General features: G+C 39.1%; 3 protein-coding genes across 4 annotated transcripts; all 3 read right to left on the bottom strand.

Annotated features, from left to right (window-relative positions):
• Positions 1-44: 44 nt before the first annotated feature.
• On the bottom strand, positions 45-10,335 carry plxdc2a (plexin domain containing 2a). Of its 2 annotated transcripts, none has more exons than XM_084369141.1 (14): positions 9,930-10,335; positions 6,963-7,189; positions 6,242-6,385; positions 5,819-5,888; positions 4,897-5,019; positions 4,670-4,788; positions 4,493-4,592; positions 4,308-4,403; positions 3,985-4,066; positions 3,552-3,612; positions 3,223-3,454; positions 2,448-2,483; positions 1,456-1,613; positions 45-534 (listed from the first exon to the last, which is right to left on the bottom strand). In XM_084369141.1, the coding sequence occupies exons 1-14, from the start codon at positions 10,048-10,050 to the stop codon at positions 319-321; spliced, it is 1,785 nt and encodes a 594-aa protein (XP_084225267.1). In that variant the 5' UTR covers positions 10,051-10,335; the 3' UTR covers positions 45-318. The 2 variants fall into 2 exon arrangements, with proteins under 2 accessions (XP_084225267.1, XP_084225268.1); XM_084369142.1 differs by having other exon boundaries at positions 1,456-1,610.
• Positions 10,336-11,840: 1,505 nt separating this feature from the next.
• Positions 11,841-15,009, bottom strand: LOC311266758 (uncharacterized protein). The gene is made up of 4 exons (XM_084369287.1): positions 14,744-15,009; positions 14,596-14,643; positions 13,858-13,970; positions 11,841-12,862 (listed from the first exon to the last, which is right to left on the bottom strand). Exons 1-4 carry the CDS (start codon positions 14,778-14,780, stop codon positions 12,737-12,739), a joined length of 324 nt encoding a protein of 107 aa, XP_084225413.1. The 5' UTR covers positions 14,781-15,009; the 3' UTR covers positions 11,841-12,736.
• Positions 15,010-17,291: 2,282 nt separating this feature from the next.
• LOC311266052 (MAM and LDL-receptor class A domain-containing protein 1) lies at positions 17,292-26,444 on the bottom strand (the record flags this gene model as incomplete). The annotated part of the gene is made up of 15 exons (XM_084368236.1): positions 17,292-17,732; positions 17,816-17,885; positions 17,981-18,077; positions 18,555-18,675; positions 18,911-19,025; positions 19,107-19,266; positions 20,550-20,784; positions 21,090-21,268; positions 21,383-21,601; positions 23,015-23,180; positions 23,534-23,721; positions 24,641-24,784; positions 24,924-25,032; positions 25,999-26,158; positions 26,353-26,444. The coding sequence occupies 15 exons, from the start codon at positions 26,442-26,444 to the stop codon at positions 17,631-17,633; spliced, it is 2,157 nt and encodes a 718-aa protein (XP_084224362.1). The 3' UTR covers positions 17,292-17,630.
• Positions 26,445-27,997: the final 1,553 nt, after the last annotated feature.

Below are 27,997 nucleotides of genomic sequence, written 5' to 3'. Positions count from 1 at the left end.
TCGCTCTCTGTGACGCTGCAGTAAACAAGAATGAGTGACCTGAGCAAAGTAGGAACAAGTTTTTATCTTTTTCTTTGCATTGAAACAGTCCAGTGGCTCACATAGCTAATGCTAACATGAAGCCAAACTGTAGCTTAAAATGTTCTGTAGTTACAATCTCCTCATAGAGGTTTGATGTTTTCCTCTCTGAATGCTCAAATTCTTAAAATGAACTTGAGCAACAGGTAACTGAAAACAAAAAAGTCTCAGCATTCAAGAAAAGATCCTCGCATAGAGAACCATCTCTGCCCCAAAGCCTTCTGGGATACGTAGTTTTGGTCAGGAGCTCTCTGAGACGAGGAAGCGCTCCCTCTGATCAGGAACTATGAATCCTTCTTTAAGGTCACTCTCTCTCCTGTCGGACATGGCGAAAGACTGTTTGGGGTCGATCACCACTGCGGTGTCTTTGTCCTGACCAGGAGCTTCCACCTCTGCGTAAGAGGGGTGACCAGAGCCTCGCCTGAACTTCATGACTGGCCAGCGGGTCGGCCGCCGCTGAGGGGAGAGAGAAAGGCAGGAAATTAAATAAACACATGAGCTTGTTTGTTCAAGGAATATTTGATTATATTATTGAGAAAACATGCATTTTATAGCTACTAATTGTATGCATGAGATGTATGTTTCTGCCCTGCTAAATATACTTTTTATTGCACCACGAGGGATGAATAAATATTACTTACTGGATTTGGAACAGACGCGAGCATAAACTTATTTACTGTGAAAAGCCAGTGTTCAGGGCAAAGAAAAGGTTGTTAAAAATACTAGCTCATCAAAAATGCCAAATATTTCCATCTAAATTACACAAAAAAGATGTTTAAAGATAATAAATGATTCACGTGGGTCGAGGAAGTATGACATGGCTTCAATGAGGTGGACAAAAAATGTGCTGAATATGGCAGAAGATGCAAAGGACAAAAAAAAAAAAAAAAGATTTGGTGCTGATACCGAAAAGGTCAGAAACTCAATATGCTTGAAATTCATCACCTGGGAAACATGAATATCAGCTGCAATTGTCATACAAGTCTGGCAATAACTACTAAGGACCAGGGCATGTTGGTAAAGGAAACTTTTGCTCGATCATTGGTTCTACATTTATGTTTAAGCACCAACATTGATGAGGAGGCACCAAATTTCATGGTAATCTTAATAGTAGTCCAAATATCTTTCTCTAGATTAAAGTGTATTTGGGCCCCACAGCTCATAAGACAAAATATAAATCAAACACAATGTTGATTGTGATTAATTCATTTTCCAGTATCTGCATTTTGACATTAATTTTACGGTGAAATGAACAAAAAAAGGTCGATAGGAAATTAAAATTGCTCAGGCAAATATGCAAAATGTGCTAATAAACAAAGGAGAAACTAGCAGCATGGTTCTTTCAGGGTATTATGGAGAACTGCAGGTGTCACTGACCTCCATGAAGAAGAGGCCGGCGCTGGAGGTTGGGTGGTTGTACATGTAGACAGACATCAGAACGGCTGCTGCCATGACAACCATCATCATGATGATGCCTGCTAGTAGACCGATCTGTAGCCGCTCATCACCCTCTCCTGTGGTCCCCTCGTCTCCTGCTGTACAAACGTGATGACGAGACCCTCAGTGACACTCATTGACTGAAAGTCAGTGTGTGTAGAATCTGTCACTGTGTCTCTCTGATAATATGACGGGGGTTGCTGCCCTCTGCTCTACAGATCTAACTGGGGCCTTGTCCACATGTACACGGGTATTAGAAAAACAAAAATCTCCATCCAGACGAGTGTTTTAGCAGCCTTTCAGAAGTGATCTGTGTCCATACAACACACCTGAACAGGCATATCTCATAGCCATTCACCTACTGTAGGCATGCGCGTGCTGTTGTAAACAGGAAGCAGATTGTATACTCAGGTCGGTTGCTTAGTTCCAGAAAATAGAATCTTCTTGGAAAACTTGTCAGCAAAACAGTAGTTTGTGTCTTTCTTAATATAACGTTTGGCAATATAACATCGATTCTGTCACCGTACAAACTCAAATATTATAACACATACACATAATTGCCAATGATGCTACAAACACTAAACATGTGTCTGCATTTCTGTAAACACTGAAAAAGAGTATCTGAATATCTTTACTCTAGACTTTTCCAAAAGCTCTGTTTTCATTGACCTTAAACACCGTTTGCATGTGTACAGTGAGGTTCGCCCAGGGCGTCATGCAAGCTAGGACCGCCACTGTATATGTGTGGACAGGGCCTGGAAGTGAAGGGGCTAAAAACATCACAAACATGCAGATGTTCTCACTTGTTCGGCTTGTGCCATCAGAATTGAAATGATGAGATAATCACAAAAATCTTCACACGTGAACTGTTTGTCACACTGAAGTTTCAGGCACATCAGATGGAAGTAAGTTTTGAGTAAAAGTTAACTTACGTGCTTCATTGATGTGCAGAGACATCTTTGAGTCATCTAGTAAAGAAAACAAAGACATGTTGTTATGAGCTGTGTTTTTTTATCCACTGATGGTTCTGTAAGGAATAAAAGACATTTCTCAGGAAAAGAACAGGCTTAAAATTTCAAGAGATCGACCATGTCTAATTTTATTGTAATAGAGTAGCCTTTTATTTACTGTAGTTTTTTTCAAAGTGGATCCTAATAATTTAACTGAGTACAAGTCAAATCTCAAGTGCCAGTTTGTTTCTGACAGCCATCACAGATTAAAGCAGTGTGGGTCCAAGGGATGTATTCTATTTTAGTAAAAAGCAAGTACTTTATAAGATCTAAATATAAATATATAAAATAAGAGCTAAAATATCAGTAAAATAACAGTGTTTTTGTTTGAGGACATTTCAGCTTAGAAACAATGGCCCCTACAGACAAAACATACAGGCCTCCTCCTCCGACCACAGAGATTCACATACATTAGCATTAACATTCAGCAGCTGAGGACACTATGCAGTATTTAACATGGCGCTGTATACACTCAGCTATGAGCTAACAGAGGGCTGGGAAATAGCTGACCACTTGACCCTCTCACTGTCAGACTTTACACAACACACTGGGCGTGGATCCCAGCAACAACAAGTATTAATTCATGAGATGGTAATAAAACCTGCCCTGCTTTGAGCTGTAATCTGTCCTAAATCTGAAATAAAATGTTTGAGTTTCAGGCCAACACAACACACACATTTTGTTTACTGCAGCTTACCTTCTGCAGGTTTGCTGGTCGGAGGCTGTGGAGTGAATACTTTTCTCCTGCTGGTGTTGCTATGTGTAGAGGGGTTGGTGACAGTGGATGACATTTTGCTGAGGGGGGTGGAAGTCATGCTGGAGGTCCTCTGCTGCATCGTGGTTGTCGTAACAGGAGTGGTCGTATGTGTGAGGTGGTGAGATGTGGTGTTTGTAACGTCTGTCATTCGGAGACACCGGGGATCCCTTCTCTGTAAAAACAAACATCCGTAAACTGTTTTGCAGACAGACACAAGTTAAAACGAGTTAAACTTTGTGTAGTTTACTGAATTGAGGATTGATGAGAACCTCCTCCAGGCAGCCGAGGTCGACCCAGTCCTGTCGGTTACGATCAAAACCACTGGAGCATCTGAGAAAGAAAGCGACTATTTTCAATGTATGGAGAGTACAGAGGAGCAATAAATACACATTTACCTTCCCGAACATACAAGATGCTGTAATCAATCAATTGGTTGTCAACTATTGAATTAATCACCAACTATTTGGATAACTGATAATTGAAAAGATCAGGTGTTTGAGGGATAGTTCTCGGATGGCATTGTTTGAATGGCGTGGATCATGTCTTATATACTTACTGACAATTTATACTGCAATAGGGCAGCATGTTGTAAAGCAAAAGAAACAAAACAAAGATTTACTGAATTCTTATTTTTAAAATAAATGTTGTGGAGTGTGCAGCGTTGTGGTACAATATGTTTTCTCTTAGTGCTTTCCAGTTTACCTTTGTAGCCGACTGCACCAGCTACAGTTAAAGCCAATCTGAGAAGTGACACATGGACCACAGCTGGAGAACTGGAGACATGCTGAGAATAAAGAAAACAGTCAAGGCTGAGGAGGAAGAGACGGCTTTGACTTCTGTAAACTGAACCTAAATACATTTTTACATTCCATCCTGCAGCACAGAGCTGACTTGCAACTGCTGCTACTGTATTTCACTATACTCATTTTTTACAATTTGACAGGCTAACAGAAATATAACATGAATTTATATAATTTATAATTTGTTTTGCCATTTTAGCAGCACTGTAAGTAAGATTGACTTACTCGGCAGAGGAAGCATCTCCACAGCTGTAGAATTGGAGATTTTGGACTTGAGGATGTTGACTTTGTGATACTCATAAATGGTTCTTCTCCGAACATCTGGAGCATATCAGAGAGGATATGATGTTGTTAAAGACCAATGAGATCCAGTGTTTTGATTCTTAAGTAAAATTAGTTTTACAACTCACTGGGGATCTGCTCTATCTCATGAAGCACCACAAAAGCATCCGACAAGCCCACTTTGACAGGATGGTTCTCAGTGTTGATGTTGTTGATGTCTATAGGAATCTATGAAAAAGGGTACAGTATATAATTAAACACATTTCACAGTAGAAGAAGAACACAGAGAAGAGAAGAAGTGTCACCTCTTTGTATGCAAAGATGATGCGTCCGTCGGTGTGCAGAATGGCCTGAAAGGTGAAAGTTCCCAGACTGATGTTGTCCTGTAGGTGAATCTGGTTCCACTGAACCACTAACGCAGTGCCTACATGATAGACATACCATATGCACATTTATTTAGTACGTTTTTTTTTCCAGCAGACCCACAAACAAAAGGCCACATTTGACAGATGTCTCTCCCTGTCTCTCTTACCGTTATCAAAGTAAAACACAGTTGAGTTTTTGGACAGACTAGGGTCAAAATTTGCCATCAGAGGGGCGATGTACTGAGTGGCTGTGAGCAGTCGGTGGATTATATCTCCAGTGTAAATGAAGCCTGTGAGAGAAAAACAAGCAGAGGTTGCCATCAGTCATTTATTTGCAATGCACAGAGATATTCACAATAATTACTGGAATCATGGACGACTTATGGGACAAAGAGCCCCACACACAAACTGCTTCACTCACAGTAATTTTAAATCTTTTTATGTCATATTTTTGTAGGTCAACCTCATTCTTACATTTCTTCTGTTTGAAAACAGACCCTCAACCTTGTATTTTGCTCAAGCTATAAATGAAGCAAGGTTGTATGGAAGCAGACTCACACAGATCATACAAAATTTGATAGGCAAAAAATATCAGAGACCATCAAAGAAAATGTGATGCAGGTTACAGCCTCTTTAAAGCAGCACTATTCTGAAAACAAATATATTTAAATTGATTTACTTATTTAAAATTTGACCTACTGTAACTTAAGTATGACCTGCTGAACAAATATAAAAAATTCCCTCTAAATTCATATAATGTATCTCTATATGTTATGAAGCTGCACAATAAACAATTATTTACATTGACAGTATGTTGATTATTTTCATGATTAATCAAATAGTTCAGTTTAGTGTCATAGAGGAGTAAGGAAACCAGAAAAAAAAACTTTTTCTCTTAAAGAAATTACTTAAACTGATTGATCAATTATCAAAATAATTGGTGATTAATTTGATAGTTGACATTTATTTGATTAATTGTTGCTGCTCTATGCAGTATATACTCTTAACCTACTTTGATTACAGATTGAGGCCTCATAAAAAATTTAAATAAGAAAATAAATCCTGTGTCATGTGTAGTTAAAGACTAACCTTCAGTTGCCACCGTTATTTCCTTTAGTATGTGACCGTAGAAAGGGAAGTCGAAGGAAAGATTCACTCTCTGGAGACAAAGAAAGGCAAAGTGCAATATAAACTGTATGTTAAAGATAGTTTCTCACATACACTGACAGCACAAGAAAAAAACTTTTTTTTGTTTTATTGTGGTGTATTTCACTCTCAGTTCTCTCAGTTCTTTCGATATTCAGAAAGTAAATAGCAACTGTAATACCCTGATAAGCACTTATTTATAAAATGCCAAAATAATTTGGAAATCAAAATCTTCAAAGTATTTCTATTTCATTCAGGAAAGTTAAAGTAAATACAAAAATTAAAAATGAATTCTTCTACAAGAGGTGTTTAATTTAGCATAAAACACTGACTGTCTGACTGTTTATTCACAGATTGATTTTATACCTCAGCTTGTCTGTGGGTGCTGGACAGGACGCCAAAGACCTTCCACTCATCCTCCTCCGTCTCATCGATGTTCACCCACAGCTCTTTACCAGCCGCGTCTCCAGGACCGTAGATTTTAGATGTGTAGTAGGCGTGATCGATGTTCTGTCCAAAAATGTAGGGATTGAAATGCTTTAAACATACATTAAACCAGTGTTAGGGACAGAAACTGTGGAAAATGAATCAAATGTAATTCATGTTGGAGTGATGAAAAGAGGGCTTTCAAGCTAGCTATAAAGTTTCAGTTTGGCACCTTTGTCTTTAGAAAAGTATAAGATGAACCTATTTTGTTCATCGAGGAAACATGCCAAAATCAAGAAATAACATTTTATCCCTAATATTACAATTTCTGGTTCCAAAGAGGGAACACATTTGAGAACCACATCTATAAATATTTCCATTTGTCTTTGTTTTTTCTTTCTTGCTTATACAGTCATAGGCAGTTATATGTACTTATTCACCATTTTTGTTAACATCTAAGTCACCCACATTTGAGCATGTTACCTAAATGTCCTGAACTTCGTTCCTAAAAACCTAGGAACTAAAGTTTAAGAACTAGTTTTCCCTCATTTGCTGAACCTGAATTGAATAGTTCCTGAACACAGGAAACACTGGCACATGGACTCATGACAAAATACATAAATACATCAAGTGACAACCTCTTAGCTGTAAATAACTCTACCACAATATGTGTAGAATTGTCGTGTCCCTGTTCCATCAGCAGGTCTGGATCTGACTCCTCTGGTTGGTGCTCGTCTCTGTAGTGACCCCCTGTATCTGCCTCCCAGCCAGGGGCCCCAGCAGTGGGCCTGGATGCCCACCCTCTCTCCCTGGGCTTGTTGTTCCCTGAGACTACATATGAGCTTCCGTCTGGAGGAGACAGCTCCTGTGTGTTAGTGCGGTAGACTCCTGAGGAATCAAAGAGAGGAGATTTATTATTATTGTCGTAATCACATTGTTTGAGGCCTTCGCACATCGAGCAAACATTTCAAATCATGATACTTCCAGCAACACTCCATAAAATTGAATAATATTGTCACATAAAGAGAATTAACTATTAAAAGATAAAACAATAAGGCATCTCAATTTTTATAACAGGCAATTTATAATTCGATCATCATTTCAGAACATGTATCAGAAAAACAATACCAATCATTTGCTGCTTTTTTTTGTTTAAAATAATTGAAAATAGAAAATCTTTAAAAATTTCAACAAAACAATCTGTTTGAAGACTGAAATTGTGCTTGACAGTTTAAAATCAGTTTCAAGCATTTTAGAAATACAAAGACCTGTGAACAAGCAGCAGCTCACTGTCATGTTGTGCAACTGAACTTTATTCACACTAGGACTGCAAATAAAGATTGTTTCCATAATCAAATATTCTGCACATCATTTTCTTTCAGGCACTTCACATATATGGTGCTGACTGTATGGAATTTTCACAGACATAAAGCAACTTAACAGGGAAAAAATAGCGTATAGTGTATGTTAAGGGATTTAGATGTGGAGAACGCCTCCTTGAAGATCTTAAACATCTGTAAACAAACTCCTCCATCTTCTCCTCACATGGAACAGGACATAAACAATTCCCCCAGCGTGCGCCATGTGGCAAGCATGCGTGGTCACCCCGTCATTCTGCCCTTCCAGTGACAACAGTGTGTCCAAACTTTTCCCTTCACAGCAGAGGGTGAAAGCATGCTTCACATTCTTCACACCAGCAGGTCCAGGACCAGGCATGTGAGGCCCGCCGGGCAGCAGTGGGTGTCTATATTTTTGTCACATGTTGGCCCTGTTGCTGCAGAGGCCTGATAACCTTCCACCTGTGTGTTAGTGTGGTGTGGGCAGTGTGTTGATGCTATATAATCTATAGTAGCAGTGCAGATGTGAAGGAAACAGAAGTTAGAGAAGCTTTATGGGTAACAAAAAAGTAGTAACTGCTACTGCCACTGAGGGCTGCTTCTGTTTGAGACTATTAAAATGCCCAGTCTGTCACCAAAAGTCAGATTTTCAAAGCCCACCTTTTGCAATATGGTCCACTTTTTTATTTTCACTTCAAATAAACCAGATATTCCATAAAGAGTAGAAAACCACAAATACTGGCAAAACCAGGGTCAAAAACAGCTGCTTCAGCAACACACCTGAGCCTGATTACACCTTAAATCAGTTCCCTCAAAATAAAGTATCTCCACCTGGTGGTCCAACATGGCAACACAAATGAACGCATGTACAAAGGCCCAGTGTTGTTAAAGTACCTAAAAGTCATATAGAGTAAAAGTAAATATGTTAAGATATAGCTTAAGTCAAAGTGAAATTCACCTATATGAATAGTATTTAAGTAAAAGTCTATTGTATCTGATATGACATGTACTTAAGTATTAAAAGTAATTTTCTGGCAATGAATGTACTTATGGATAAAAAGTACAAGTAAAAGTAGATTAAACATACATTTACATGCATGTATAAACTGTATACTTGGTGTTATCAGACTGGCCAATTATCTGATCTGATATTCAGCACTTTTCTGATAATCAGAATCAGTGGGTTTTTTTCTTTTAATTGTTTGCTGTTAAATATATTAATTTAAAAATGTGCTACTTTGGCTCTGATGCAGCATGCTGCCTGCACAGCAACTAGTAACAAAAGTTATCAAATACATGTAGCAGAGTAACAAAACATTTACCTCCAAACTTAGTGGAGTGGAAGTATATAGTACCATAAATTTAAATACTCAAGTACAAGAACCTCACATTTGTACTTAAGCACAGTACTTGAGTAAATGTACTTAGTTACATTATTTCACTGCATAGGCCTAGCAATTGAAAATGCTAGAATGTATGGTTTATTTCCCCTGGTATATCAGGTTAAATGAGCACTATGTAGTTTTGGAGAAGAAATTCAAACTGAGATTTTTAATATTTACAATATTAATGAGGTAATAATACAAATTGATCTTTTCTGAGACTGAATAAACTGTTCAGTAACAGCTGTTCTCAGAGGAAATAAGATCCCCAGAACACTGTCTGAAGCTAGAAAAGTGGCAGGGTCCAGAGTGAGTTTGTTTAGGCATAAAAAGTCGGTTAATGAAGGCCTTTCTCCTCTGTGTAAAATGTATTCCTCAAAACTACACAGTGCACCTTTAAAGAGAAAACTATGTTTTTCACTGAACCAACAACAAAATAACATTTGGGATGTTTTTGTGATTCTTTATTTTAAAAAATGTAGTTGGTATGTTCAATCCAAAAATATTAGTACCGTATTACTGACAACAGATCTTATATAATGTAAATAAACCAGTTATCCGTTGTGCATGACGTAGTGACATAGTTAAAGACAAAAACTTGAACGTTACACTGACGTGACTAGACTTAACGTAACAGGAACATAAAATGACGCGGTAACAAAAGTGCGGTGAACACCAACGACTATATTGACTTACATGTGACAGTAATGACAGATTAAATACGTTTAAACGATAAAACACATTTTAGGTCCGATAATGTTCATTGCTGCACTGTACAGTATAACGTTTTTGTATGAAGCTAGCTTCTACAGCTTTGCACAAACTGACCTCCTGGCCGTTAACTAGTTCTAACGCTAACAAGCAAATAATTTGTGGAGTCAAGATATATATATTTAGATTTTAACTCACCATTAACTGATTTCAGCTTCATGAAGCTCAGTTGAAACTGAAAAACAATGACCAGTCCTGTGATGAGATTAACCGTCTTTGTCAGGGTCAGCGCCATCCTTCCTCTCAGTTCGTAGCGCATCTTCAAAACGCGAATTAACCTAAACTCTAATTGGCGCAATGGGACTTTGTGCCTCAACGTCTCACTGCCAAGTAAAAACAATAAAGTACCCACTTATCTTATTATTATCTTTTTTAAAAAAAAAAACACACACACACACACACACACACACACACACAACGCAAATTTTAACTATTCATGTGGCCTAACGTAGAGCTTTTCGTCATGTTGATGTCGATGCTCAGCTTTGAGTTTGTCCGCAAAACGTCTGTGCGTCAGTTTGTCCTCCAGAATGAAGCGCAGCTGCTGGTGATGAGTCTGTACCCGTGGAAACGCTGCCTTCACGTGTTGTCGTAAATGTCCAAATTAGTACAGTACAGGCGGAATAAACTTACTACTTTTGTAATTCAACCTAAGTAAAATGTTGAATACTCGACTTTTACTTTTAATTGAGTATTTCTACACTGCGATATTGTTACTTTTACTCAAGTACTTCTCCCACACTAGTTCATTTTTGGTGTGCGGCAATCATTACAGTAATTCTCCGTCTGAATGTTCCGTCCACCTGACGATTACTAGGGGCAAGTGAAGGCAGCAGTTTGTGTCGCCCCAGATGTAATTCCACAATCTCCCCACTAGATGGCCACAGTCACAATAAACCTATGAAACCATACATTTTAGGTCATTTATAAATCATTTATACATTATAATTTATAGACTCTTTTAAACATTTAGTCATCAGAGATACAGTAAATGCCTGTAAATGTTACCCTGCTCAGAGTTAATATCTAGATCAACAAACCCTTCACTTACTTGGGAATAGCTTTTCACTTTTGCATGAATTCCATGTTTATCTTTGTTTTGATGTTTGGGTATTTATTTCCTTCCTATTTCAGTGTTGGTTATTGAGAATAGGAGCACTGTGTGTACTTAGCTAGATTTATTAATATGTAGAGCTGTAGTTACTACAAATTCACAAAACATATGCAGAGCTGGTAAAATATACAATTTCTTAAATATATGGATTTGCCTCCATTTCTTTACATTAATTTATGCATTTGAAATTTCTTTTTTAACTTCTTTTTGCAGGTTTGAAAATTGGTTGGAGAAAACAAGCATTTCTCACTATTTTCATTTTTTCCCCTTTATCCTCTACAAAAGTAAAAGTACTAATACCACACACTTAAATATGCACATAAAGGTAAGAGTGTGCTTTGAAAAGAGAAAGCACATAATAGTGAAAATAATCAGGAGATTAATCCATAAGGAAAAATAATCACTAGTTGTAGCCTTATTTAAAGCTACAACACTAATGCATAAGTAACAATAATGTGATTATATAATAGTATTACTCAACTGACAGCATCCGGAAAATGTGACTAACACTTTCGATTCAGGATTTTCACTTGAAATGGAGTATCATGCTATGTTATATAACTGGTGCAGATGACTGCAGATTAAACCTTTACCTAAACCCACAGAGCAGAATCCAGTTTGACAACAATACCGTGTACATGAAAACATTCCTAAAGCCATGTAGCAATCCTTTGAAGGTCAATACTGAAAGGCAAGAACCCCTGCTAGTCTGCCAGGACAACAAAAACACTTCATAGTTTTAGTTCAGACACATCAATGACTGATAAGCCAGTAGGACTTCCTGGAAAGAAATTTGATCATTCTAAAAGATCTATCTTTAAAATTTCACAACATGATTTGTGTTTAGATCCACCCTGAGAAGAACTCTCTGATGTGTATGGCTGTTAGTTATCACAACTAATTGTTCTAAATCATGAAAACGAATGATGCAAAAATATTGTATAATTTCTTTTTAATGCAATACCCACGGGTAAGACAATTCCCAAAGAATGGCACAATGAAGAAAAAAAACATTACCAAAAATTATGTGAAGCATGATGCCATCAAACAAGGACACTTGAGGCCTTTACAAAGACCCAAGAGTATATTACAAGGGACGGGATTCAAAATCTATTCCTCACACTATAAATGGCAACACAAATAGGGTTGAAAAATTAATTTAAGTCATAAGACATTGTTTTCAAACAAATGTGTTTTACATTGTGTCTAAGTATCAAGCTGTCAACTCAATTCATCTACTTAAGGGTGAAATTCAGGCTAGAAAACACAAATAAGCTCTTCATTAAAAGGTGTTTCATTTACATTTTTCTATATCAAAAATCATTACATTTTCTTTTTAATGCTGGAGACATTTATGAACCGACAAGAGTTTGCAGGTTTGGTGCCACTGGTTCAGATTTGGTGGCAATTCTGTTAAGATTCTTTAATGGCACACAAATTAAGAACAGCACACAAGTCTTTCTGATGTCCCTGTGTTATTTGCTCGTATTCCATTATGCATCTGCTGTGCTACCTAACATTTATCAGACACATGTAAGAATATAGGCCACATAAATCCTGAAGGAAATAAGCACATTTCCCAAAGCTCTGTACTATTCGTTTACAGTTTTTAGATCAAAGTTTCATCTTAGCAACAATAATACCAGTTGCATTATTATGGTCTCATATGTTTAACATTTGTCTAAATCATACCAAGACATCAGCATTCTTTCTACAACAATTTATTCCTGATTATAAATGCTTCTGATAGCACCTTTAATTAAACAGTTATTTGTGTCCGGGTGTGGGTGGAATGAGAAACTCTGAAGAGCAACCTTCAACTTAAAAACACTCAGCAACCGAGCAGCTCCACTTCAAAGATGAGAGTGGCATTTGCTGGGATGACGGGTGGGAATCCTCTAGCGCCATACGCATAGTCCGGCGAGCAGGTCAGCCGGGCAACCTGGCCAAGGCTCATCTGTAAAGGAAGTTAAAAATATGGTTTTAATATTTGAATGGCTGATCTGCATTTCGGGTATCTCTGTTAAAGGGTTACTCCTGTGACTTAGTAATGCCCTTGCATAAAGTTTGGAGACTGTTAACGTCAATTCCCTGGCATGGCTCAAACTAATGAAATACCCTGGATCCTACATTTCCCAGAATGCAAATTAATAGCAAGATTTGTTAGACCCTTCTTGCCTGGTAAATGCTTACAACTTTCAAACTTCTGCCAACACTTTTACATACGCTCCTACAAATTTGAAGCCATTGAGGCCAAGCTGAGATAATCCTGATGATATCAGAGGATATTTTTACAGACTTTGGAGAGCACATGCAGAGCCACAGAAGACATTATACAATTGTCTTCACAGTAGAGCTGGGTGATACATCAAAATAGCTGGCTTAATTCAAACTCATGTTTATGCACCATGCGTAAAATGTCTAAAATGTGAAATTCCAGTTATTGCAAAAAGTAATGTAGAGGATCGCTGACTCCAACAGCCGTTAGAAGTCACAACAGTGCTACAGTGCTCATGAGCTAGCCAGCCAGCTGTCTACAGGCATCAGGCTGATGTCAAAGCACAAACAACATTAGCAGACGACTATGAGCTGACTGTTCTACTCCATCTGTGCTCAAACTGATTTCAAATATATCAATGTCAGTGCTCTACCTAGTTGAAGCACCTGGTACTGGCAGTCCACATGCTGTATGGGATAACTTGTATTCTTTTTATATATGTGCATGATGACCATACACGTGGTGCAGGCATTTCATTTATCCAGCACAGCTGTCTTGCAAATTAAGACCCAAAACATTTGACACTTCAATGTTGCTTTTATCCAGGAACATTAAGCAGTTAAACGAAAAAGGATTTCATTTTGGGCCATAGTGCCCAGTCCCTTTTCACAGGGTGAAAAGTGGATGAGTTAACTCATCATAAAAGGGAGCCTCTTTATACTTCCTTTCCATACCTGCATTACACCTTCATCCCAAGCACGAATTACTTGACCCAGTCCAATCTGGAACTCGAAGGGAGTTCCCCGGTCCCTGGAGGAGTCGAACTTACTTCCATTTGTCAGCGTGCCTGTTCAACAGCAGCAACAAGAACGAAAACTTGTTAGCATCTGCGGAGATCCAACACAGCCAGAGAGCGTTAAGACTTATCTTAGGTGTTTTCGTAGGATTTTAAAACACAACGTGATTGAATATTAAAAACATGAGCCAGTGCGTGCGTGCAGGAAGCATGGTGACTCCTCCTTAACGTCATACATTCAATATGAAGCTACAGCCAGGGAACGGTTAGCTTAGCCTAGCACAAGGAGTGGAACTAACAGGAAACCGCTAGCATAGCCTAGCCAATTGATATTTTTACACTTCGATGTAATGAATGAGATATGCCGTCCTTATTGGAGAGCAAAGGGGCTGCTGGTGAGCAGATTTTAACACCACTCGACAGAGCCCCCGCATTCAGTCTTTATGCTAGCTAAGCTAGCTAAGCGAACCGTTACATGCCGTAGTTTCACGTTTCCGTCTCCCCACAAGAAAGCGACGATACGGTATTTCCAAAATGTGAAACTACACCATTTCTCCACGATTCAATTTAAAATCGACTATTTATATTCGAACGTGTAGTGTTTCCCGTTTCAGATTAAAGTGGATTAATTCATAACCTTTGACCAGTCAGCAATGAAATAAACGTTGTGTCTCACCAACGTAGTGCACCTTCACATTCTGTCCTCTCTTCGGAAAAGTCCTTCCTGGAAGAAGTAAAAAAAAAAGTCTGTTAAAAACAAATGTACGATAAAAAAAATGATGCGTACTTCAGGTAACAAGCCACTTGATTGATAAAATCCTCACCATCTCCAGGTTTTAGAGTGTCGACTTGTACTCCCATTGTTCTCGCCGAGCAGTCCTCCCTCTCTGACACTGATTCCTGGAGCACGAGCTCTCTGTACAGCTTCACGCGACGGGATTGGCTAGTTCAGTGATGCCAGTGTAACGGGTCTCACGTGGCTGAGAGGGCCCGTCCAGTTTAAAGCGATGTCTGTTTTTTATTTCTGCTTTTATGGATGTGTGCTGAAGCTTATCTGAGAGAGAACAACGTGAGATAGGGAAAAATAAAGTGCTTTTTAATAGCTTAATGCGGCTAAACAAACAGGACGATAGCAAGGGGCGTTGGACTGAGGGGACTACTGGAAGTGCATCACAAGGGGGAGGGCTGTAAAAAGTCTGGAACTGAAAGTTTGCTTTTATGTAATTTGATTTTTTTACGTTATCAGCAGTGTAAGTTAACTCTTAGTGTGGGTTAAATAAATAGTGTTGAGAGACCATTTCTTTATTTTAAGAAACACAGTAAAGCCTCTCATAACCCACGACCCCCTACATATGGGACACATGGTTTAGTCCACCTACACTGTAGCAGTTGTGGAATGTAACCCAAGTACATTTACTCCCTTTTCTGTGACGTGTGGCAGGGTTGGGTAGGTTAAAAAATGTAGTCAGTAAAAAAAAAGTAATGTTACTTGATTACTCTCCATTACTTTTGGATTACCTCAATACCAAACATGCGAATAAAGGCTAGAGAAAAATATCAATAAGATTTGTATTATTTTATCTTAAAGGGGCACTATGTAGTTCCTGAGAAGAAAATCAAACTCTATTTATGAGGTAATAAGACAAACTCAGAAATATTTTTTTCTTCATAACTGAATAAACAAACTGTTAAGGTCCTCAGAACACTGTTTGAAGCTAGAAAGGTGGCAGGGTCTGCCAAACATAAACAAAGTAAAACAGTATGAAATTGTGGTGTCTTTTAAGGTCAGTTTATATATTCAGTTTACTCAGTTTGTTTAATTAATTTGTTCTTGTTCTTTGTTTGATCTTTCTCTTCTGAGTAACATTTATTTTGCAGAACTACACAGTGCACCTTTAAAGTAATGTTACTTGATTATGCGGCGAGGGCCACTAAGGGGGTGAAATTCAGGGGGAAGCCGAACAACGCCACCTGGAGACTTGCAACCCCAAGAAATACAGTATTTGAACCTCTGAGATTGGTTGGGAAATAGAAAAGGACACAGGCGCATTATTGACTTGGCAGAGACATGAGTTATAAAGTAAATTAAGGGTTTTATTTTAAACAATAATCAAAATAATCAATGTAAACAGGCAGGGGTTCGAACAGCTGAGGGGGAAAGAAAGGGTTAATGAGCAAATAAAAAACTCTTCAAAAAAGTACGGTGAATATAAATAACTTTTATTACAATCTTTTAAAAAGGCCTCAATGTGAAATATTAAAAAGAAGATCAGTGTAATTGTATTAAAAGTCGGTCCATCCACGACTATGAAAAAGGAAAACTAAGCCGAGGCCATATGTGGAGCGGCAGACTACACAGAGGCAGTGTCCAGGGGTGCTACCACTACTCACCTTCGGTGCAGCACAGCAAACCTCACAGCAAAATATATAATACACATGTCAGGTGGGAATATGCGTTTAAAGAAAAGGGTTTTTCCAGCATACCTGGGACACCAAACACTGCCAGCCATGGCAGAGACAGAGAGCAGGAAGCAGAGGCAGAACAATGGTGCACAGGTGCCTTATAGTTTGTTGGGGGAGGAGTAGAGTCAAGGCTGCATTCACCAGCACTACACCTTGCTATGTACTAGGGGAGTATACCCCACCACACAAACAAAGACCAGAAAAAAATAAATATCAATATACTGACGCTTCCACTAGCCAAGTTCCCAAGCAGTGTGCACATACAAACCAAATCCAAGATTATACAGACACTTACACATGTGGCTCTTACACTGCACTTTGTCAGATGACATTGTAGGCCTACTTAGATAGAAAATATTTTCTTTTTGTGGCACTTTACTCTACTAAGGGTCGGCTGTAACTCAGGAGGTGGTTGTAAGGAGGTGGTCATCCAGCAATCGGAAGGTTGCTGGTTTGAATCCCCGGCTCCCCCGGCTGCACCTCGAAGCTTCCTTGAGCAACATATGAGCAGTTGGCACTTTGCGAGTTACAAAGATTTTCCATACAAAACATATAAAGTTTGGAGCAATGGAGCTAATACAATGATGCTTTTCAAACTACCTCACATTATTACAATTTTACAATTTATACAAATATTGTACATACTGGCACAGGAGATTAAAAATAAATAAAGAGAATATAATACAATAATGGAAAAATAATTGAGGTTTTTAAGCTTCATCGGCACATATTTAGTCTTTTAGCATTTTTCTAATAACTGATAACCCATCAGGTAGAGTTGGTCATTTGCTGTAAAATTATTTAATTTTGTTTGCTTCATTTAAAAAATATGACAAATTAAATGATGTAATGTACACTTAATAAACATAATGCATTCAGATAAAAACACAGTTCTGGTTCTGCTGATTCTACGTACATCAACGACAACATAAAACAAGTCACTACAGGGTGTTTGTTATATTCCATTTTTATAAAAAAAATAGCACACCAGGGTTCGTTGCTCTCTTTGGCCATATCTGCAGGTAAGCAATGAGTATTTCTTGATAATTAATAAACCAGAAGTCATTATCAAAACTGAAGGCTCACTGCCATTATATCATCTGATCCATTTTCTTAAAATGCCACACTAACACCAGTATTTCATCTCATAAAAACAATCTGAATGTAAATCAAATACCTCCAGAAGACAGACATCATTTACAAATAGTGTTTATAGTTTAATTCTTTCATTGTAGTTATTAATCTGGACTAAGCATCAGATGACACTCTGGTGTTGTCAGAGTCAGGTCGTGATGGATCATACAGAATGTTGAAGAAGGAAAAGTCAGATTGAGTTCCATGTTGTGTGCCCTGAGAGGAAATCACATATTTTAATAATCTGTGATCTGTGAAGGCAGAACAAGACGTAATGTGACCAAATTTTGCTTACTTACATCTATTTTGCAGTCAAAGAGGTCAAACGCAGAGCTCTCGTTATTTGCATCACTGTTAAAAAGTTGAGTCCTAAAAAGACACACAAGCAGAACAGATAAATAAACTTTCTTCAGTGTTTATATGGACATCATGTAAATTGTTAATATATTTAATTAACTGTGTACATTGTATTACGCCTCCTGTTCAGCATAAAGAGGACGCTGGAGATGATGACTCCCGCCAGCAGAGTGAGAGCAACCGCCAGACCTACAGACAACATGTCTGCAGAGACAGAGAAACATGAGAGAGCACAACTTTTGACACCTTTCCAACATGCATATATTTGTACATTACACTTCCCACTTGCACTGAGGCTTAAAAATCCCTTCACTTTTGAGCACTTGCATAAGGAATGAACTGATTAGGTTGTTCCAATTTTAACATTTATGAAAGGGTAAGACTATGAAAAGACCAAAACAAACAACAATTTTATCCCTCTACAAGTACTGCCCCTGTATTCAAAGCCTGATTTATCTTATTGTTCTGTGCCATAGAGCTTCATTATCAGGGTTTGGTCAGATTACTATGAAATCTATTCAGTTACTAATACAGATTGCATGGCAATTTTTGTAAAATATAGTTCAACTGTAGTTAATAAAGTACACATATCTGTCCCAAAGCATATGAAGCTAAGCCTGATTCTTTCTAAAGAATGATTGTCTGCTCAGGTGAAGTAGCTTAGGGATGCTTTCAGGTTACCATGATCGCTATCAGGAGGGTCAATAGGAGGCTCTGAGTAGCAGCCACCAGGGGTGACGGTGATGTCATCAAGAGCAACGTCCCCAGCTGGATTCATCCCCCTCTGATACACGAACACAAACTGTGACAAAAAGAGAGTTTAAATTCAGCACAGCGATCAGAAAATTCAGAAGAAAACATGAATGAACACTGCTGTTATTGGTTAATGTGTTAATGAAGGTATACAATTTATCGTCTTTTATGTGACTGCCATTTGCTCTTACTCCACTATATATAACTGTTTATTTACATTTTATCAGAAAGATGCAGGATGTTAAAGCTTATTCTGATAATATCCATCATAAGCTCATTATTACCCAGAAGGCCTCTTGGTGTTTAATAGCCAAATTGGCCTCCTGCCACTTGTCTCCCTTGTCTCCCGTCTCAATCCACTTCAGATCCCCGTCTTCGTAGCCTCCTGCGTGCATTTTTCTAAGAGAGAGCACACATTTGAATTGAGGTATTGCAAATGTTACGAGAACAGCTTCTCTTCAGGCGTTAACAGATAGTTACCTGTCATTGATGTAAACTCTGAGAGTCCCGATATGATCGCCATACATGTGGTACCAGAACCTCAGACAGTAACCTCTAGTGGACGGCTGGAAGACATCACTGATGAGGAAGGACATGTCTCCCCACTCACCAACAGAGTTGTCTACGTATAGATAGTAACCTGGTGGAAACGTGGTAGTGAATAATGACAAAATAAATTATATGTACATGTATATATATATATATATATATACATAATATCCAAATTTTGATATAGTCAACTTCACTTTACACAGCTGGTGTGCTGCACTAAACCTACAAACCTTTACATTTCTAACCTACTACTCACGACAAATCCAGCTAGACTTGTTTGTACAGATAATAATCAAGCTTGGCCGTCTGGAAGAGCCTGCCATGAATATCATGGGAAAGAACAAACACCCGTCTGTCCAGTCAATATATGAGCAGTCTGTACTCAGGCAAGCACAGAAGATAATGGCAGACCCATCGCGAACATGCATTCTCCACGCCGAGTATGAGCTTTTGCCCTCTGGCAAACAATATAGAGCGCCCAGGTGTAAACTCAACGGTCACAAAATGATTGCAGGGATTGTGCAATAGCTTCAATAGCTTATGTGTATTTATTGTCTGTAAGGGCAGCTACTACTATGCACTATGCACTTTGAGTCCATGACAAATTTCCCATAGGGGACAATAACGTATATTCTATTCTATATTCTATTCTATCATCACTGGATGTGCAATATGTGCAATATAGGTAGTAGTGCAAAATGTTTCATTTACTAACATCTCCACGATAGGTTCACATCATTTCCAGATTCCAGAGCTGAAAGTGACACCAATGCCAGTTTTGTACAACCAATAGTCCAATCCTCAAATGTATTAAAAATATTAGACAGTTAAAAAGAAAGGTGCAAATCTTCACATTTTTGAATCTGGAACTGTGACATGTTTTTGAAAAAATAACTAAAATGATTATCAAAATTGTTGCCAATTGATTAATCAAATAATTGTTTTAGCTGTGAAATCCAACTGTGGTTTGGGGTGTTTAATCTGCCCTGGTCTGCTCTTCTGTCTCCCAGCGCATTTAAATGAACTCATAGCGCCATCTGCTGCGATGGATGCCGAACTACTCAGAACATTTAGGACAAGTCCAGTCCTGAGCACAGAATCACAAAGATTGTGCCAAAAGTCACGTGATATCTGTCTTCGTAGGATATATTTTTTGCACTTGATGTGTTACAAATATGTTTTGTATTTGTTTAATAGCTACGTTTTGAATCTGCGAAACAAAAAGACTTAGATTGTTGACGGTGTCACTGGGTGTGTTAGTGATTTGTAGGCCATAGTTTCGATGCGCGATGAAATCAGTGGCATGAAGTTTCTGTGAGTTTCCAAACACTCACATCGATCCTCTTCAGAGTTAAATAGACATAGTATTACCATGTGTTGAGTTAGTGGTGTGATCAACACTGGGGCCGGTGTTGGGATTTGTGGAGGCTCCTCTGCCGCGGAGCCAGTCCTCCTGGTCGACCTCTCCCAGGTTGCTCCAGCTACACATGTTGGTCTCAAAGTCACAATGTCCAGGAGAAGGACACTGAGCGCCTGTCAGCTGAATGTCATCAAAGGCCATGTCTCCTGAATGAGTGGGGCCGGACTTCACACCTTCAACCACTATCTGAAACACAGAGGGTGTAACGATGGAAACTGAATGTTAATACATGTTTAAAATCAGTCTCATAGTTGAAATGAGTTTTAGAGGTCATCTTACTGTCATTCTAATCTTCTGACACAGCTTTAGACTCAAAGCAATCAAATCCATGATTGTCAAAAGGAACAGAGACATTTTTAACTAACTGATATCTACTTTGACTTATTATTTGTTTAAATGAATGTTTTTTTAATATATGTAATATCATTATGTCTTTTCACTAGAACGACTCAGTATTATCAGACTGTGTCAGGTGGATCTTTGTGACTCACCCTGTAAGACTGAACCCGGGGCAGAAGTGAAGCCTGAGCGAACCTCCACAGCCGGCCCTGGTCTCCCGTCTGAGAGAAAATCAGAGCTTTCTTCCCGTCTTCACTCTGCTGGTAAACGTTCAGCGTCCCCATTCCTTCGCCATACATGTGGTACCACAGCTGCACACAAGCTCCTCTGACTGAAGGGCCGTAGGAAAGAAAATGTGACTCCTTGACTGAAAGAACGTACTGCAGCACAGCACAACTTAGTTTTGTTCGCATTTAGACAAATATTTCACACAGGACTGTCTCACCTGCAGGGTACAATGGTGAAAACATTTCAGCCCTCTGTCCGGCGCGGTCTGTAGTAGAGGAGGACAGGAAGTAGTAATGGCCCGTGGGTGTGTTGGTGGTGTGGTCGCTGTCTGGCCCGGTGTTGGGGTTTAAGGTGGAGCCCGACTGTCTGACCCAGTCAAAGTCATCGGTGGTCTGCTGCTGCCAGTCACAGGTCCCCTCCTCAAAGTCACACATATCTGCAGGATGATGTTTTTGAAAGCATAACTAAAAACATGTTGTAAGACAGTTTCTTCTTCACATTTTTGACATTATTTTATATTTTTCTTGCTGTCAACAAATCCCATGAAAAGACCAAAACCACCAAGTGTTCCTGAGGTGACTATTGATTTGGTGACTTAAAGATACTAAGTGACTACCAGACTGATTAAAAAGTAGTTTGGACATCAGATCAATTACTGGGTTCATCCCCCTCCCAGTCACCTCCATTTGTCCTGGTGGGTTTGGCCGTGCCTGTATGCCTCCCTGCACTCAGACACCACCGGGTGTTCAAAAAGAGAATTACAAAAACTGAACAAACAATCCTCACATGGTCATGGCTGCAACAGTTCCTCATAATAAGGGCAAATGTCACACAGTGCAATAGTGTGTACTAATGCGTTTTTAACAGTTTATAAGAGCAGTGGAGCTCTCAAGACACAGAGGATAAGATATCCACCTCTGATCATGACCTAGGTGTGATTTTTGAGTCAAACCTTTCTTTTGAGAACAAAATAGCACAAGTTGTCCAACTCTGCTTTCTTCAGCTAAGGACCGTCTCAAAATAAAGTCGAAGCAGACCCTGAAATACTCATTCATGCTTTTGCTCCATCACTCTTAGATTACTGCAACACTTTTATTCTGGTCTTAGTCAGAGAGCCATCTCTCGCCTCCTAGTTGTTGAAAATGTTTACTGAAAAACAAGAGCACACATCATCATCGGTTGTCTGTCACTTTTGGAGCAGATTTAAAGATTTTATTGCTAACTTGTAAAGTTCTGCACGGTTTGAGCCCTAAATATATTTCTGACCTACTGGTTCCCTGTGAGCCTGTGCGTAACCTTAGATCCTCTGCCGTGTCCCTCCTCGTCACAAAAGGTCACCGGTCTTTTGCACTAAGGGTCCCTTGTTTGATTTTTACTGTCTATCTTGTTTTTAAAGCAATTTATAAGTATGTTTTGAAAGGTGCTATATAAATAAAGCTATTATTATATATGATTGGGTCATACAGACAATACATGTTAATAGTATTAATTCAATGGTGGTTTTGGACCATTCATGTGCTTTTGGACAATAAGAAAGACTTGTCCTTTAAATGTAGGACAACATTTATCAAGATGTCCCTTTGGCTCATGGTTTGATCGCGGGAGGGGGGAGATTAGAGCTTATTAGAGCGAGAAATGGAGGAAGACTTGTTTGAGAGGATACAACTCACTGGGAGGAGACATTAGTTCTCGAAAATGTGCCTTTCCGCTCTCTTTTTCTTATGTTTCCAGTCAATCTTTCCCTTGCAAACTGATTTCATATTGAGTCACTTCAAAATAGTCAACAAAGCACTAGAAAATCTCAACACAGTCAACGCCTCGTGATTCCCTCCCGTTTCAGTCTTATTACCAGAAGCAGGACATGGTCCACTGATGAATGAGATGTCATCGATGGCTATGTCTCCGGCCTCTCCCCCAACTGTAGCCTCCACAATCACTTGGTGGACTTCCTGCAAGGTCACGTGGATCTGCACCCGCTGCCACTCATCCCCTTGATTTCCTGATTTTTGCCACACCTACAGGAAAGACAGGAGGCTGATTCACTGGTCACAATGAGGATGTGAGGAAGTTTTTGCAACACCATGGTACGCGCTGAAACTGTGCAGCTTGCACTCAGTATACGATGCATTAGTGCTTATTTTGCAATCGGCATTTCACAACTATGTGAAAAGTATAATAACAGAGAGAAAACTCAGCGGGAACGGTCAGAAATATTTCTCAATCAACCTCAAAGCCGTTGTTCTAACAGTAAAGGGAAGTAATGGACACAGACTTAAACACATACATGAAAAAACTGTGGCCTTGTCTAACCTCTGTTATCTCCTTGCATGGTGAAACAAAGAATAAAGTAATTCTATGCTTGTTTTACCAGAGTTTTCTTGAAGGGATCAGCTGTTTGAAGGAGCATCCTCAAAGAGCCCACGGTCGCCCCGAACATGTGATTCCAAAATGTGAAACAGTATCCGTGTTCACCAGCAGGTGGCAGCAGTGGAGACTTCAGTTGGGCCATACTTCCTTTAACACTTGGTGGGGAGCTCTCGATGTAAAGGTACTTCCCTGTGAAACAACACAAACAGAAGGTTTATACCTTTCTGACTTTTGACTAAGTATATGTAGTATATCAACAAGCTGTGATTCACAACTTTCACTTCAGATTCAACTTCACATTATCAAGTCCCAACTCTCTGAATGTCCAAAATGTCTTTTCACCCTTTTTTCAACCAGCTGAAATAAGGTTACAATATCAGCATGTCACAAAACACAAATCTGTGTTATATTTTTGATGATTTGTTCATTTGTATGTTGAGAGAGAGACCATATTGATTAATGTCATATGCACTGGTTGGCCAAATGTACAGTAGTCTCCTTGAAGACGTAATTTTAACACATTCAGTGTTCGATGTTAAATGTCATAAATATGGAAATACATAAGCTGTGTGCTGCCAACAAGATTCCAAGTTTCCAACATCGTTATGGGAGCAGTTATATAAAATACTGTAAAATAAATAAAAGACATTACTTTCTTTGTTGCGAAGTGCATGCTTAAGTACATAGGTGCTACCAGGACCATAGATATACATAGGGTGGTTGTAGGTCATTGCAAAGACATTTTCCATAATCTAAAATATGCATATCAGAACCTATTATCATTTCCGGACCTGACTAACCACAACCGATTTCTCAATTGGAAGCAGGTATTGCAATTCTTGGTGAAATGTTGTGAGAGTGGAATAAAATGTTGGTCTGGTATGACTTGTGTGACTGTAACTGACACTACTGAGTCAGTTTTCTGTTTATGACTCCTGTCTACTTGTGGTAATGTGAGGGTAAATTCCCAGTAATGGTCACTTGTCTGGCCTCAGTGACAGCTGTCACTGTTTGCTCAAAGAGAATTTCTCAAGAGATGCAATAATAGTGACTGATTTTACAGTCACGCACAACACTATTTAGTTATTTGTATAAGAATAAGAGTGACCTTTGCCGGTAGTGTGGTCTCCTGTAGGCCCTGTGTTGGGGGTTTCTGTTGGACCAGACCTGCTGAGCCAGATCAACTCATCTTCAGCCCCCTGCACCCAAACACACAGACCATCTTCAAAAGTACAGCCACAGGCAGACAGAGCTGGGGAGAGGAAGAGGATTTCAGGATTAGACAAATTTCCCCTCAAACACTCTCTCCTGTAGGTTTTAACAAGGTAAACAATTTATGAAGCATACCGCTACTATTCGTTTCCAACATACTCACATGTACGATTATTTACCTGGTGGTTGGTAGGACTTTCCACAGTTCAGGAAGGAGATATCATCCACAGCAACAGTGTGACCTCCAGCAGCAGCGTCCATCTGAGTCACATTACTGATGAACCAAACCTAAGAATAGAAACGATAACATTCATGATTTTGAAGGGTCTGGTGAAGGATCATGAACATCCTCACTACTGACACTACTGATATTCACACCCCAAACTCCCTCTCTGTTTTGTCATGTATTTGCTTCACCTGTTTTTCATAATTATTTACTTTGTTCAACATTTGATAATTGTGTGTCTTCCTCTTTCTCATTGCCTCGTGAGCCAGGATGTGACAGTGATATAATAAATACATTGTACATTTCAATACACACTTGGTTGCATATTGAAGCTTGAAGGTTGAAGATTTGTAATATTTCATCGAGGGCAGCAGATCACCAGAGTACTCAACAACGAGCTAGTTTTGGCTCTAGCTAGCTGCCGTTAGGTAATTAGCTCCATTAGCCATGGAGCTAAGTGGTCCTATCAGCTGACTGGAGTCTGCCTGGACCACGACAGTCAGTTTTGATTGTGGAAAGACAAAACAAGACTATTTCGGTGAGTTTTGTTTCTGCTGATTTTGAATGAAGTGTGTTTTACGATGAGTTAACGAGTCAGTTAAGCACGTCGTTAGTTCAGAAAAAGACAGAAATTTGATTGGTGTAAGATTTTTTATTTTCTTGACATTTTGTGAGTTTATTTTGTTCATTTATTACTAAAAAGCAAAAACGAGCTTGTAAAATGAGGGGAAACAGCCGCTCGCTTACATCTCCCGGCTGAAACCTACAGGGCCTATCGTACTCTTGCCTCTTGCGGTACTAAGTGGTATTAGGACACAGGACGGGCATTAGCATGCTAACTTTAGTAGACATCTCGGTAACACAGTACATGGACATCTTTCATACTCTGCTGATAATGTCAGTTAATTTTTGGAATATTAAATCCTACACATTGCCCCTTTAATATTTATTTTTATTTGTCTGTATGTCCCTGTCATCATGATTCATATGCATTTGTTCAACTGTTCAGTGGATACTCGAGCACACACCTTGTAAGGCTGCTGGTGCAGGCCTACGGGCAGCTGCTCCGGGGTCCAATGGGAGACAGTGTTGTGACTGCGTGACCACAGGATTGCTTCACTCCCCTCAGCTTGCTGCATAAGCACTCTGAGTGACCCAGCACTCTCCGCGCTGATGTGGAAGTGAAACCTGCGCTCAGGAAAGAAGGAAGGAAGAAGGGGAGAGTGTTGGATTGGGAAGAGAGTTGCATGGTAGAAAGACAGAGGAGACGTTGGGGAGCATTGAGCAATTCATACTTGAAATATTGAACTTTGTATCAAACCAAATATTTAACAGAGATTCTGGATGCTAATAAGAGAAGTGTTTCTTTTAATGTCACTTACAGAATCTGGCAGTAGGGAGATGAAGGGGAGAGTGGGGGACTCTGGAGTCGTGCTTCACTCTGTTTAGACCCCTGACTGACATTTACTCTCATGTAGTAGCCTGAGAACGATGTAAAATATCCTACATCAACAACCCTTAAACATGCAGATTCAACTGCTGAGGGAAGAGTGCAGTTAGGATGATTTCAGGGCCATTTAACATGTTATCTCTTTAATTCTTGTCAATAAACTCTCCACCTGTTTCCGTGGTGTGATCAGTGGGTGGCTCAGTGTCGTTACTGGCTTTTTGTCTCTGCCACCTGCTCTGTCCATCACTGGTGTCAGCCCATTGGCACTGGCCACTCTCAAATGTGCATGGACCTGAAAGTATAGGCGAGACATGAGTAATACTGCTGGGAAAAAAGGGAGGTGAATGTTGGTTCATGAATCACATGTTTCTGAGAAAAGCTTTTTGCGCAGCAGAGAAAATAAACACATGAACGTATGAAAACATGATCTCTCTGCGGATGAACTCTACACACAGAAACAGTATTTGTACACATTAAAATGGAAAACCCCCGTGCAACCGACCATCATGTTAGTGCTGGACCACAGAGATATCTTGATGTCTCATCTCTTACGAAAACTGCCTCCATGTATCACATCTCTTCTTAAAACAGCTGATCATCAGAGCAGAGCAAAGGTATACTGAACCTGGAAGACTGCCCTACAATACTCTGCGCCATTTTGATACAATGAATTACAAAGGTCATTAAAACTTGAAAGTCTCACACCACTGGGTGACATAAAACCTTTATTGCTTCTACGTGTGATTGGATCTGATTAGTTGTGCCTTATATCTGTGCTATTTTACTGCTGCACTTAAGCCTGCCTTGCAAAATAGATTCTGATTACCTGAGTAAATAAAGGTTATTATCTCATTTTACACCCAAAATCACTGCCAAAACCTACATAATACCTAAAAATACAGATACTGCACGGCCTTTTACCATTCCCTGTCAATTTAACCACTTTGTTTAAGAAAATAAACCTTGTTTTTATTATTTTAGGTGATTTAAAGGTATCTGTTTTGCTGTTTCTGTCTGTCCTACTATTAATATCTATGTTGAAATAAATATACTGCAATGACTAGAATGACAGTGCGTACATACCTCCACCAAGGCCCAACAGTCCCTTTAAAATTCAATCAAAGCTGATCCAATACCAAATAAAACATATTTAAATTTGCTAGATCCAGATTTTTATTTGGATCTGCATCAAATTGTACTCACTCGTAGATACCAGCCACCTAAATACGCCTGATTATTTTCATCAAGATCCATTATTCCCTGAGAAATTAACAAAAATGCACAAAACACCCTATTTCACAATGTTTCTGGATCTGTCCTTTTACCCTGATCCACACCAAAACTTAAGGGGGTCTATTCTGAGCCAAGACCTATCATCCATCCAAGTTTCATGTCAATCTGTTCTGTAGTTTTTGTGTAATCCTGCTGACAAACCAACCAAGCAACTAACAAACAAGCACGGGCAAAAATACAACATCCTTGGCAGACAATTAATTTACATGGCCCTCACTGAAAGCTGCTAAACTAGTAAGCTTTAGCACGACTGATTCATAGTAATGCGGATCAAATTAATTAAC

The sequence above is a fragment of the Pagrus pagrus genome (assembly GCF_965226575.1).
Source record: "Pagrus pagrus genome assembly, chromosome: 12".
NCBI lineage: Eukaryota > Metazoa > Chordata > Actinopteri > Spariformes > Sparidae > Pagrus > Pagrus pagrus.
This window is presented reverse-complemented; position numbering and strand designations above follow the sequence as displayed.

Bases quoted from the DNA above. Each gene is read 5' to 3' on its own strand.
- plxdc2a (XM_084369141.1), bottom strand. From the start codon at position 10,050: ATGCGCTACGAACTGAGAGGAAGGATGGCGCTGACCCTGACAAAGACG. The intron at 5,889-6,241 runs GTATAAAATCAA...CTTTGTCTCCAG, and splicing joins GCACCCACAGACAAGCTGAG to AGAGTGAATCTTTCCTTCGA. The intron at 4,789-4,896 runs GTAAGAGAGACA...TCTATCATGTAG, and splicing joins TGTGTTTTACTTTGATAACG to GCACTGCGTTAGTGGTTCAG.
- LOC311266758 (XM_084369287.1), bottom strand. From the start codon at position 14,780: ATGGGAGTACAAGTCGACACTCTAAAACCTGGAGATG. The intron at 14,644-14,743 runs GTGAGGATTTTA...TACTTCTTCCAG, and splicing joins CACTCTAAAACCTGGAGATG to GAAGGACTTTTCCGAAGAGA. The intron at 13,971-14,595 runs GTGAGACACAAC...GCTGTTGAACAG, and splicing joins TGTGAAGGTGCACTACGTTG to GCACGCTGACAAATGGAAGT.